This window comes from Chiloscyllium plagiosum, unplaced genomic scaffold (genome assembly GCF_037043375.1).
Source record: "Chiloscyllium plagiosum isolate Xiang-an unplaced genomic scaffold, Cpla_swu_hap1 HiC_scaffold_22, whole genome shotgun sequence".
Taxonomy (NCBI): Eukaryota; Metazoa; Chordata; class Chondrichthyes; order Orectolobiformes; family Hemiscylliidae; genus Chiloscyllium; species Chiloscyllium plagiosum.
Window position 1 is genome coordinate 2,791,308 of NW_028270160.1, and position 13,064 is coordinate 2,804,371.

A 13,064-nucleotide genomic window follows, 5' to 3' on the forward strand; every position below is an offset into this window, starting at 1 on the left:
TCCAAACTTCTGGCTGGAAAATCCTGACCAATCCATCAGTGCTACTTTCTCATACTGTCTAAATATTAGTTTGCCTGTTAAATTGGTGTTCCTGCAAATTGTGCTGATGAAAAGCTGTTATAAACAACACAAAATGTCTTTTTTAGCAAGTTCTGTACTACCAAATTACTTCTTCAAAAATTGTGATCAAAATCAATTTGTCCTGAGTTGAGGCTCTGTGTGCTTGTCCCGAGATAGTGAAAGTATTTTCTTTGGATTAGGCTACAAAAATTTTGAAATGCTTTTGAGTTATGTGCAAAGGTACTTTTTATAAAGATCAAACACACTTTTCATTCGGAGAAATGGAGTGAATTATCTTTTTAACTTCCTTGAGAAGCACAGTAAATCTGATTGTAATATATCCTAAAGACATATTTCAAATTTGTGATCATAATTCTGTCTTTGAAAAAACAATTTTGCCTTTCCCATTTGTTTTAACTCCTCAGTTTTGAATTCCTAATATCAATAATAATGAAAATATGCTTGCCACCATGTGGAATATTCGAAGTAAACACCAATAGCTTTAAGTGGGGCATGATGGCTTGGATGATATTAGGTAGAATAAGGTTGTATTTATGTGTAGTTCCCATTTCTCTTGATCAGGGCTTGGTGTCAGCAGTGACATTCACTGTGGACTTATATTAATCTTTTATTCAGCTTAACATTTCTGCTGAACTGAATTGTTGTTTCTTGTAGATGTCAGATGAACTGGCAAAGCAGCTGGCCAGTTATAAGGCACAACTTCAACAAGTAGAAGCTGCATTATCTACTGATGCAGAAAATGAAGATCTCCTTAAATTACAAAAGGATTTGCAGGTTGGTGTTCTATTTCTATTTTTTAATACATATTTTGCATTTTGTTAAGGGGCACTTCCCCAATTTATTAATGAACAAATTTTGGTTTTAGTGACTGGTAGAATGCAACAATCAGGTATACCCATCTTATTAATAAAAGCAAACTGCTGAACAACATCTGCTGGACAGGATGATTATGTTGCATTAGGAATACTGTTTCCAATGTGTCTCTGGAAACCAAAATCAAAGCAACTGCAGAAGAGAAATTAAATCACTCACAGGAAGTTGCTTTGCAGCAATCTTATTCTATTAGTAGCGTGTATTTCTCTCTGTGCGAAATAGTTTTTAATTAGCTTGTTCTTCCAGTATTAAATGTAGAATGCACCATTGTAGCTGTTCCTGACATTGCCTTGAGTCAGCGTTTCATTATCTTTCCACAACAAATGTAAAAACTATAAATTATCGCCAAAGTTTCCAGATTGGAAGCATGTGGTTAGTCAAGCCATTTGAACTTGAGAGAATAATGTATTTAGACATATGGATATATTGACCAACAGCTAGAACATTCAAAATAAAATCCATATCATGTAGGATCACTTTGCCAAAGTCGCCTAAATATATACATTGGGAACAGGAGCAGCCCCTCGAACCTGCTTTGCCAATCAGTAAAATCATGGCTGATTTGATAAGGTCAATTTCCATCCAATCCCCAAAATCTTTCGCCTCACTTACTCGTCGAGATTCAATTGACCTTTGCCTTAAAAAAGAAACAGGGTCAGCTTCAACTGCCTTTTGAGGAAAAGTAGCCTTTCAACAAAAATATTTTCTTCCTCATTCCTTAAATTGACAGCATGTTATTTTTGAATAGAATCTAGAGCTCAGAGTGACTATCGCAAGAGGAAACCTGCTTTTCATTTTCACACTCATTGCATTCAGCAGTAGGATAAATCGCTCAGCCTTGCAATTGAAAATTAAAATAGAACAGAGCTCTTAATTCACAAAGTAACCAGTGTGATTTCATAACTTTGATGTCAATATTTTGGGTGGAATGAGCCATGGGTAGGTCCTTGGATACATTCTTGATATAGTTTTTCTTGGTTTGAATACTGTACACTGCTAATTTCAAAGGATGTAGTTGCAGTTGAGTAATTTGTGTGTCTGTGTCTGTGTGGGTGGTTGGGTGTGTGTGTCTGTGTGTGTTTCGGTGTCTGTCTGTGTGTGTGTCTGTGTGTGGGTGTGTGTGTGTGTGTGTCTGTGTGTGGGTGTGTGTGTGTGAATTGTTCCATACGTCTTGATGCAAATAGTCTCATTCTGGGTCATTCACATCTTTAGATTTTTTGATACTGTGTAACTGGTTTTGGACTGCATCAATGTTTTATTTTTGTTGGTATTTTCTAATGTTAGCTTGTTCAGAGATGTTATGACACAGCTGTGTACCTAGGTCACCTAATCCAGAGGTAGGGATGCTACCAGTGCACCACATGAACTCACTGCAACTGTAAGATATTTTTAATCAACTTGTTCTAAAGACACACCTATGTAACAGGTGGAACTCAAATCCACGACTTCTGCCTCACAGATAGGGGAAACGTCAGAAGTCACATGACTCTAGATTATAGTCCAGCAGGCTTATTTAAAGTCACAAGGTTTAGTAGTGCCCCTTCACCTGGCGAAGGAACAGCACTCTGAAAAATTGTGATTTTAGTTACACTATGTTATAGTCCAATAGGTTTACTGTGACTTCTGACTTTGTCCACCGCAGTCCAACATCAGCACATCCATGTCATGGCTATCATCAAAGGTAGGGATAATACCACTGCACTACAACAGCCCCATTGCATCTGCACTTTTTTGAATCAGCGGGTTCAGAGATGTTATTACACACCTCTAGAGCAGGTGGGACTTGAACCCAGGTGTCTCAGTTCAGGAGTAGGGACACTATCTCTGCGCCACAGGAGGGCCCAGCATCTTTTGTTAGTTTGGAGTCCAGATTGGTTGAAGCTATGAAATCCAATTCCCTATTAGAAAGACAGGAATTGACGACTATTAGCCTGTGATTGAGCCTGCCATTGGCATAAGAAAGACAAATTTAGTATGAATGTGGACAACTTCTCCTGAAATGCCAGCTTCCTGCAATAAACTCAAATAGTTCATATGTAGAAACCTCTTAAGTCCACAAGAATTCTCCACATGGCTCTGAGTGCAAGCAGTGCAGGGTGATCTTCTGCAAATGCTTAGTGACAGTTTATTTCTGCTACATGTAGTATGGCGGGTTGTTTTAAGCCCAAGGCACCAGGAAAGTAACCTGGAGTCTGCTAGACTCCCATTCTATACTTCTGTTTTGATATAATCACTTTATGTCCAAAATCCATTTGTATTTTTAAGGATTACTGTCTTAGATTTGGTTGTGCGTGACTGTTCAGGAACTCCATTTTTTTCTTTTGCCTGTACTGTCAGATACGTTGTAACGGGCCTCTTTTCAAAAGAAAATCCATCCTTGCACACAATTCTTTAATTTGGCAGGAAGAAACAGAACATTGAGTTTTACTGTTGGAGAACCTGGACAACCTAAGCCATAAAGTTGTTTGAATTTTCTTTTATGTTTTTATGTGTGTGACCATAATACTCACGCTACTGTAGTAATAACTTCATTCTTAAAATTAACTTGCAGACTCCTGCATTGATCTCTTCCAATATTTTTTTTAATCAGCCAGCATTTGTAAGGCTGGTATTTATTTCCTATTTCTGTTCCAGTTAGATTTCAATTTATTTCAGTCAATCATGAACCTTTTATAATTCTGCAAAGGGAAGCAGGTTGTCTTAAAAGAACTTGGTTAATTGGATCATCATTGTGCTCAGATAAACCCATATGTTCATGTACATATTTGCTGCAGGGTTGTGTTAATTCCACTCCCTCTGTTACCCTTCATTTTATTTTACGTTAATGTAGTCTGAATATTACTGTATAATCAAAACGTCAGGCCTGTTGCAATCCGTCATAACCCAAGCTACCATGATATCGCATTCAGGGGAAATCAGACTGTAGTACTTCTATATTTTACATCTTTTTTTCACAGTTGATACACGCCATGTTTGATTTCAGGTGGAATTGGACTCTGCATCTTGTTCTGAGTAAGTATTATCCTTGTCACCAGTTGCACATGGATTTAAATAGATCTAATTGGATAAAATAGTTAGCAGGACTTTATTTGCCATCTTGATTTCTAGTCTGCTTTCAAACTCCAATATAAATGAATTAAGATCTGTTTCTTCAGAAAACCACAGAAAAGTTAAATCTACTTGTAGCTGGATGTTGATTATCAAAGGTGTGTTATTAGTTGTTCACAGTTACATTTGGTTTCATTTTCCTTGGACGTTTCTTGAAATATATGATCACCTGACCTTCAAAAGAGTGACAGTGCTTTGAAATTGGAAGGTATTTACATAAAGAGGGATCTTGGGTAACATCAGCAAACTCTTGCCAGACCGCATTTGATTTGAACACATTTTTCAGCCATGTGTATGCAAAGCACTTTCCTCGTTATTATTCTAATTTTCAGCACCATAAAATTGATAAAGCTACAAATGAAAAGATCTGTCACACAAAAGTGGTGTCAAAGATCTTGTGGGTATCTGTAAGAGTAGCCATGTAATGGTAAGCAACCAGTCTAGTGTTTAAATGAATATCCAATTTTAGAAAGGTTTTCAGAAAGAATAGACAAGTTAATGTTTTGCATGAAAATCAATATGTTAACTTGTGTGACCTCCCCATGGATACTGCCTGACTTGTTTGTTTCTCATGGTTTGTGGGTTTTTTGTTTGTTCTACCATGTTTGCAACGTTTCTTTGCTGTTGTTGCCTTACTTATGAAGACCCTGGTTTCAATTATATCCTCTTTGAAATCTCTATTCTGCCACAAGATGGTGCTCTCTAAAAGTCAAGATACAGTACACACAATCCTTCCTGAATCTGGCGCTAGGCTTTTGAGAGAACTGCCCAACAATATTTACATATTCATATATTAACTGTTTTTGCTAATTAAAATCCAACCTTCAGTTTAATTATATCTAGGCATTGCTGCAGGAACAGAAATAAAGAGCCTATTTTGCCTCTTAGATTTGCAGTTAATTGGTCAGACTAATTCTCATCCTGGGTCTGATTTTTCTTCTACAGCCTCAGGTTTTTATGCATTCTATTCTGAATTTGTTAATTTCTGCATGTGAGAACATGTGAGTGGCGAGTATAACAGTACAGTAATAACAGGACTTGGTGTCAGAAAACCAACACGAGAAAAATCTACTTGGCCTCATCCTCACCAGTCTCCCTATCACAGATCCATCTATCAATTGTTAAAAATGACCATCCTCCTCTTGTGTGATTTCAAGGTCTCAATTTCACAGTGAGCATACCCGCTATGTTAAACAGGATAGATTCAGAATAGATTTAACAGCTCCAAACTGGGCTTTGGTCAGGTGTTGTGAGTCATCAGCAGCAAAACTGCTGTAACTTCATTGCCTGGCTTATCATTCTGTCTGCCAATAGCATCGAGACAGGATGCAAAAAACCAGGTTAAATTGTTGGCAACATCTTCAGCCAGAAATGCTGAGTGGAATATCCGTCTCTGCATTCTCTTGAGGTCCTGGTCTAAACTGAAGTGAGTCTTTACCAATTCGGTTCATAGAAGCAAGATAAGTCCAGTTTGACCAACTGCTGTCCCGTAATGGAGCCTTTCATTAACGGTGCTTAAGTGAATCTTGCTCACCTGCTCACAGATGCTTGGTTCAGGTTTAGCCAGACCCACTTGACTCCAAATCCTATTTTAAGAGTGAAGTGAGAATGATTGGTCTTGATGTCAAAGTATTATTTGATAAGAGTTTGCCATCAAGTCATCCAGGTAAAACTGAATGGAAATGGGGGGTAGGGGACTCTGGTGGTGATGATCTTTCACCTGGCTATGACCAAACCTGTCTCACAGGCAACTCGTTGTTGTAAGCAAATTATTTCCACCCTTGAACATCACTTAAGAGTTCCTCAGGGCAGTATCCTAGCACAACCAATTTTAACTGCATTATGTAATGACTTTGTTCCATCATAAGCTGACAAGTAGAAATGTCTGTTGATGTTGCAGAGTGTTCACCTCCATCCACAACTTTCTTAGATACTGGAGCAGCCTGTGTTTATACATAACAAGACCTGGGAAATGGACAGGCTTGGGCTGATGTTACCTACATTTTATTTACCAATTAAATACCAGACAATGACCATATCCAACAAGAGAATGTTTACTCGTCTTCCCATGGCATTCACTATCAATATCTTGGGGATCACCATTGACCAGAAATGTAATGCAATCAGCCATGTAAATACAATGGCTATTAAAGCAGTCACAAGCTGGGACTTCTGCGTTGAGTGAGTACAGACTCTTCAAGCTTTTCCTGCACATGAAGCACAAGTCAGGAATGTGATGGAACATTCTTCACTTAATGGGTATCATCACTGACACACAGATGTCAGTGTACACCATCCAAAAGGTGCACAGCACCAACTTCCTCAACAATAAAACATCTATGAAATCAGTGAACTACATCACCAAGAAGAGCATGGGAACCACTACCAGCATCTAGCTTCCCCTCCCAGTCGCACCCTCCTGGCTTGGAATTATATTGTGTTCTTTCATTGACTCTGGATGAAAATCCTGGTGCAGGGAAGGCACTGGTTAATGTCCCCGGACCAGGAATCCAGAACCCCAGACCAGTGCTCATAGCAGATGGTAAGATTTGAATTCATTAATATCTGGAATAAAGAGCTGGCCTATTGGTGACTATTTTGATTATTGCAAAAACCCATCTGTCACTAATTACCTTTCTCTGGTCTGGACTATTTGTGACTCCAGATCCACACTAATGTGACTTTTAACTGTCCTCTAGCCAAATAGGGATGGGCAGGAAATGCTGGCGGAGCCAGTGGTGTCCACATCCTTTGAACAAAAAGAAACAACATTCCCTGCCCAGTAGGGTAATTACACCACCTAGCCTCCAACTAAACTGGTTACTCCACACAGTCATTGAAAGGGTAATTAGTAGTCAATAATAAATGCTGACCTTGCCAGGAACATCCACATATTAGGGATGAATGAAGATTTCCTTGCAGTTCTGTTTACAAAGAGGCATTCGATCAGATGGGGATGATTTGGGAAGTAGTGTAGTGGCTTGCTGCAACAGTGCTCTCTGCCATTCTCTGGTCTGGAAAAATATTGTTACAGTCCAAACTGGGTAAACCTTTACTGTCAGGTCCTGGTCTTCAAGACGAAAGTGCATATAAAAGCATTTATTTCTTCGCTTTCCCACCACATTTGGAGAATTTTTTTAAAAAGTATTCCTCCACAACTCCACCTCCATTTCCCTTTGGAAACTTGCTATTCCAGGTCTCCAACTCACCGGAAAGCTAATATCCGCCATGAGATTAGCCAACAAGTGACTCCAGCAGTGATTGGAATGCAGGACTGAAGAGATTGACAATTGGATGTCAGCAGTATTCAAACTCAGTACCTCCTGGTTCCTTGGTAAGCTGGCTGCTTGGAGCTTGTGGAAGAGGAGCTAGATCTTGCTTTCTTTTAAAAATATATACTTTTGCTTTAATTAAAGTTGAGATGTATTTATTTTGCCCTTTTAAAGGGGACTCTTTCCTTTCAAATTGTTTTCTCAAAGGGGCAATTTTGCTTTTCAGTGTCCCTTGGTAAACTGCAGCTAGTGGGAGAGTGAATACTCCATATTTCCTTCAGCCTCCGTCCCAGTGGTGAAATGGGAGCAAGAGATGCCCCACAGCCTCAGTAGAACGTACAGTCCCAAAGAAATAGCCGAGTACTCATCACTTAGTAATAGAATTGTCATTTCGTTCATTCTCAAATCTTCACGTCTGGAACGGGTGGAATATTTATAGCAGAAGTAGGTAGTGAGAGAATTCCAGTGGTGTATAAAACATCCAATACTGCTTTATGAGAATTTAATTTTTTGAGTTGAAGAAGGAAGTGAGCAAAGCAAAATTGGAACTGGCTTAAAGGTGTGAAGAGTAATAGAGAAGAAGCCCACATTTGAATGCTAGCAGATCTGAGAGATATTGACATCATTTAAAAAAAACATATGGCGGGGGGGGGGCACAAAGCAGGAGCAGAAACCTAAGCAGCAAAAGCAAGATGAAGGGCAGTGCCAGAACAGCACAGTTCAGGACAGATCCAGTCCTATTGGAGACTATTAGTAGAAATAGTGGGAGGTGGTGGAAGACATGAGCATAGTTCTTGGTGAGGAACTTGTACCTTTTCTCTTTATTAAAAAAAAGTGAACAGTGCAGTTAGTGGTTGAGAAGAATAGTGAAATATTTGATAGGATGAGACTGTGAGAAAGGTAATATTGATGGATTTAGCTTCTTTGAAACTAGACAAATCAGTACACTTGTACATCATTTTCCTCTCTCTGGGTACTGACATGGAACTAGAGGAGTATTGATCCTTCTTTAGAGATGTATGAATTATTCAAGGAAGTTTATTTGAGGAGGAAACAAGAAGGGTCAGTGTTACACATCAATAATTGACACATGTGCAGAGGAAGCTGGATCCAAAGTTCAGTTATAAAAAGCCAAGAGAAAAAGTGACTGGAAAGCTCTTTCTAGCAAAGTTCTGCAGTGCTCAGTACTGAGTTCCTTGCTTTTCATGGCATATATCACAATGATTTAGACTGCAAGGAGTATGATTAAGAACTTTACAGATATTAGTTGGTCATGTGGTCGACAGTGAGAACAGCAAGAAAGTATCACTGGACTGAGCAGCTGAACAGAAAATCGTTGAATGGAATTCAGTCTAGAGAAAAGAGCAAATTCATTTTTGAGATTAAACAAAGCAAGGTGATATGTAATAAATGAGGGGATGCTGTGAAGTTGAGAGGAACAGAGACACCTTGGAGAACATGCCCACCAATCTCTGAGGTGTTAAGACATATAGGATAATTTCCTTTTTTGGCCAAGTATAGGAAATGAGAGCAAAGAGCTATTCTAGAATATTCAAACATTAGTTAGGCTGCAGCAAGAGTACCACTTGTAGATCTGGTCACTGCATTACGGGAAAGATATGAATACTCAGTAGAGGGCACAGAAGAAATTTGAGGAGAATGCTGCCAGGGCCTGGAGAATTTTAGCCCCAAGGAAAGTTTAGATAGATTGGAGTGATTATGTTTGGGACACAGCTCAAGGACAGTTTAATTAGGGAGTATGAAATTGCAGGGCATAGATAATTAGAATGGAGCTAGTTCTCTTAGTAGAGAGTTTAATAGCTAGAGATGGACTAGATTGAAATTTAAAATAATTGGTACAAGACTGATAAAGGAGTGGAAAAGAAATGTTTTCATCTTGTGTGGGCTGGTATTCTGAAAAGCTGTCAGGGTTGGAGAGGTAAAAATCTTCATTACACATACTGTGACTGACAGGGCTAGAGACACAGCAGGAAAGTGGAATTAACCTGGATATCTATCTTTCATCTGCCATATAGCCATGGGTTAGATGGCCTCGGTGTGTGCTGCAAACGCATGTGAATATATCAAAACTCTGTGAGATTGCTAACTACAAAACAGGATGGATGTGTAGCTTGATGTCATCTTGTATCTCATTTTCTTTGAAGTAACCCTCCAGTTATGATTATTTGAAATGAGCTGTTCTCCTTTTTCTCTTTGTTCCCCTATCAGTCTTTATTGCATCCTTTCACTTGGTGTTGAAGTGCTCTGTTGTTTCTATGTGGCCTTCACTCCATGTCTCTCCCCCCATCAGGTGTATGTTTCCATTCTCACATTAGGACACTCTAACAGGATTCAAACAGCAGTCAGTTTCAGAAAAACCTACAGTGTAGGCTAGAAAATTTGTCCATGACAGTGACATCTGACTTGAGCTGTCTGTATCTTGGTTTCTCTGTCAGTTTATTTACTTTTGGGATGTGGGCATTGCAGGCTGGCCAGCATTTATTGCCATCACTAGAGTCCTGTGGGAAGGTGCAGAGCTGATTCTTGAGCCATGTGCTGTAGTGTGACCTTAGGGAGGAAATTCCAGGATTTTGATCCAGTGGCAGTGAAGGAATGGTGATGTATTTCTAAGCCAGGATGGTCAGTGGCTTGAAGAGGGTCTTGCAAATGGTTGTATCTGCCCATGTCCGAGATGGTCGTGATTGTTGGTTTGGAAAGTGCTGTTTAAGAGGAATCACTGCTGACTTTCTGTAGTGCGGTTTGTAGATAGCAGCAGCAGCAGCGGTGTGTACTGAGTGTCAGTAATGGAGGGAGTGGATGTTTATGGATGTGGTGCCAGTGAAGCGGGCTGCATTGTCCAGGATGGTGTTGAGTTTTTTGAGTGTCGTTGGAGTTGTACCCATCCAGGTAAGTGGGTAATATTCCATCACACTTCTGACTTCTGCCTTGGAGATGGTGGACAGACCGTGGGGAGTCAGGAGGTGAATTACTCATTGCCTCCGACTTGCTGTTATAGCCACTGCGTTTATGTGGCAAGTCTAGTTGCATTTCTGGTAAATGGCAACCCTCAGGATGTTAATAGTGGCGGGTTCAGCGATTGTAACACCGTTGAAAGTTACGGGGCAGTGGTTAGATTGCCTGTTATTGACGATGGTAATTGCCTGGAATTTGTGTGGTGCAAATACTACTTGTCCAAGTCTAGACATCTAACCACTACAGAGTTTGCCCCTGGTATCCATTGATTCCAGTATTGCTTGGGCTCCTTGATGCCACACACAGTTGAATGGAGCCTTGATGTCAAAAGGGAATCATTCTCAATTCAGCTCTTTTGTCCATGTTTGAACCAAGGCGGTAATGAGGTCAGGAGCTGAGTGACCCTGGGGGACCCCAAACTGGGCGTCGCTGAGCAGGTGCTGCTTGATAGCCCTGTTAATGACCCCTTCCATCACTTTATTGAGGATCAAGAGTAGACTGATGGAGCAGTAATTTTCCAGGTTGGATTTGTCCTCCTTTTTGTGTACAGGACATACCTGGGCAATTTTCCACATTGTTGGGTAGATGCCAGTGTTGTAACTGGACTGGAACAGCTTGGCGAGGGGAGTGAAACACAAGTCTTCAGTACTATTGCTGGAATGTTTTCAGAGGCCAGAGTCTTTGCAGTATCCAGTGTCTCCAACTGTTTCTGGATATCACATGGAGTGAATCAAATTGGCTGAAGACTAGTATCTTTGATGCTGGAGACCACTGGAGGAGGCCGAGGTGGATCATCCAACAGTTCTGGCTGAAAATTACTGCAAATGCTTCAGCTTCTCTTTGACACTGATGTGCTGGGCTCTTCCATCAATGAGGATGGTGATATCTGTGACACTGCCACCACTTTCAATGAGTTGTTTACTCGACCACCAACATTCCCAAATGGATGTGGCAGGGCTGCAGAGCTTAGATCTCATCCATTGTTATGGAATCGCTTAGCTTTCACTTGCTGCTTGTGCTGTTTGGTGACTAGCAGTCTGGTTTGGTAGCTTCACCAGGTTACATCTCATCCTCAGGAATACGTGGTGCTGCTCCTGGCATACCCTCCTGCACTCTCCATTGAACCAGGGTTGATCCCCTGGCTTGATGGTAATGGTTGAGTGGAGGATATGCCGGGTCATGAGGTTACAGATTGTGCTGGTGTACAATTCTGCTGCTGTTGGTGGCCCACAGTGCCTCATGGATGCTGAGTCCTGAGTTGTTAGATCTGTTTGAAGTCTATCCCATCCCCATTTAACGTGGTAAAAATGCCCCACAACACGATGGATGGTATTCTCAATGTGAAATTGGGGCTTTTTCTCCACAAGGAATGTGTGCTGGTCACTCTTACCGATACTGTCATGGACAGATGCATCTGCAGCTGGCAGATTGGTAAGGATGAGCTAAAGTATGTTGCTCCCTCACCACCTGCCACAGACCCAGTCCAACAGCAATATCCTTTCGGACCCAATCAGCTAGATCGTTCATGCTGCTGCCGAGTGACTCTCGGTATTGGATATTGAAATCCCCCACCCAGAGGACATTTTGTGCTCTTGCCATCCTCCGTGCTTCCTCCAAGTGTTGTTCAACATGGAGGAGTAACGATTCATCAGCTGAGGGAAGATGGTATGTAGTAATCAGTAGGAGGTTTCCTTGCCCACGTTTAACCTGAAGCCATGACACCTCATGGGGTCCAGAGTCAATGTTGAGCATTCTCAGCAGAACTCCTGACTATATCCCACTGTGCAGCTACGTCTGCTGGGTCTGTCTTGCCGGTGGAACATGACATATCCAGGGATGGTGATGGTGGTGTCTGGGACATTGGCTGTAAGGTATGATTCTCTGAGTATGACTGTCAGGCTGTTGCTTGACGAGTCTGGAGACAGCTGTCCCAATGTTGGCAGTATTCCCCAGACATTAGTAAGGAGGACTGTGCAGGGGCAGCAGGGCTGCTTCTGCCCTTGTCTTTTCCGGTGCCGGGGCCACTGCCAGGTGGCTGTCTGGTTTCATTTCTCTGCTGAGACTTGTTGCACCATCTCAGAGAGCAATTGAGAGTCATCCAGATTGCTGTAGGTCTGGAAACTCATGTAGGCCAGGCTGGGTGAGGACAGTAGATTTCTTTCCCTGAAGGACATTTGTGAATTAGATAGGTTTTTCAGTAGGTTCTTGATTCCACCATCTACTGTGGTGAGTTCGATGCTGGGTCCCTAGAACGTTCAATGTCTTCATTACTACCTGAAGCTTCTATTTTAATAGAGTTTTCAGCATTGTAAAACACGAGGACACATCATTGGAAACTCTGGATACTAGAGCCAGGACCCAAAAACTTGGTCAAATACCTTGGTTTTAAAACACAACCTCAAATAGAGAGTTTTAGGAAGTACTTGGCAGCCGAGGAATGAAAATCAGTGAATTACAGGAATGCAGAAATCAAAAAGGATATCAAAGCCAAAGGGCTGGAACATTGTGTTTGCCCTGGCTCGCTAAATGAGCGTCATGGCCAAGCCATTCTCCAGTGTTTCCCCTTGCCTAGCACGTTGTTTCTGTTGAATACCCTCTTCAATGTCTCAATTGAACCTGCCTCTATCACACTTTCAGGCATTGCATTCCAGAACTGAACCATTGCAAATGAATTTAACACTGGACCCTGTTATTCTTGGAGGACCCTTTCACAAGGAGGAATGGTTTCTCCCTATCTTTTCCCAATCCCCTCAGGAT

The 13,064-nt window shown here is 41.1% G+C and overlaps 1 protein-coding gene across 1 annotated transcript in view; it reads left to right on the forward strand.

Annotated features, from left to right (window-relative positions):
- The window catches only part of smndc1 (survival motor neuron domain containing 1), a 35,371-nt gene that overhangs the window by 1,045 nt on the left and 21,262 nt on the right, over nt 1-13,064 (forward strand). Inside the window, exon 2 of the mRNA XM_043713103.2 lies at nt 736-855. Within this exon, the coding sequence (XP_043569038.1) occupies nt 736-855 (120 nt within the window). The remainder of the gene's footprint in view (nt 1-735; nt 856-13,064) is intronic.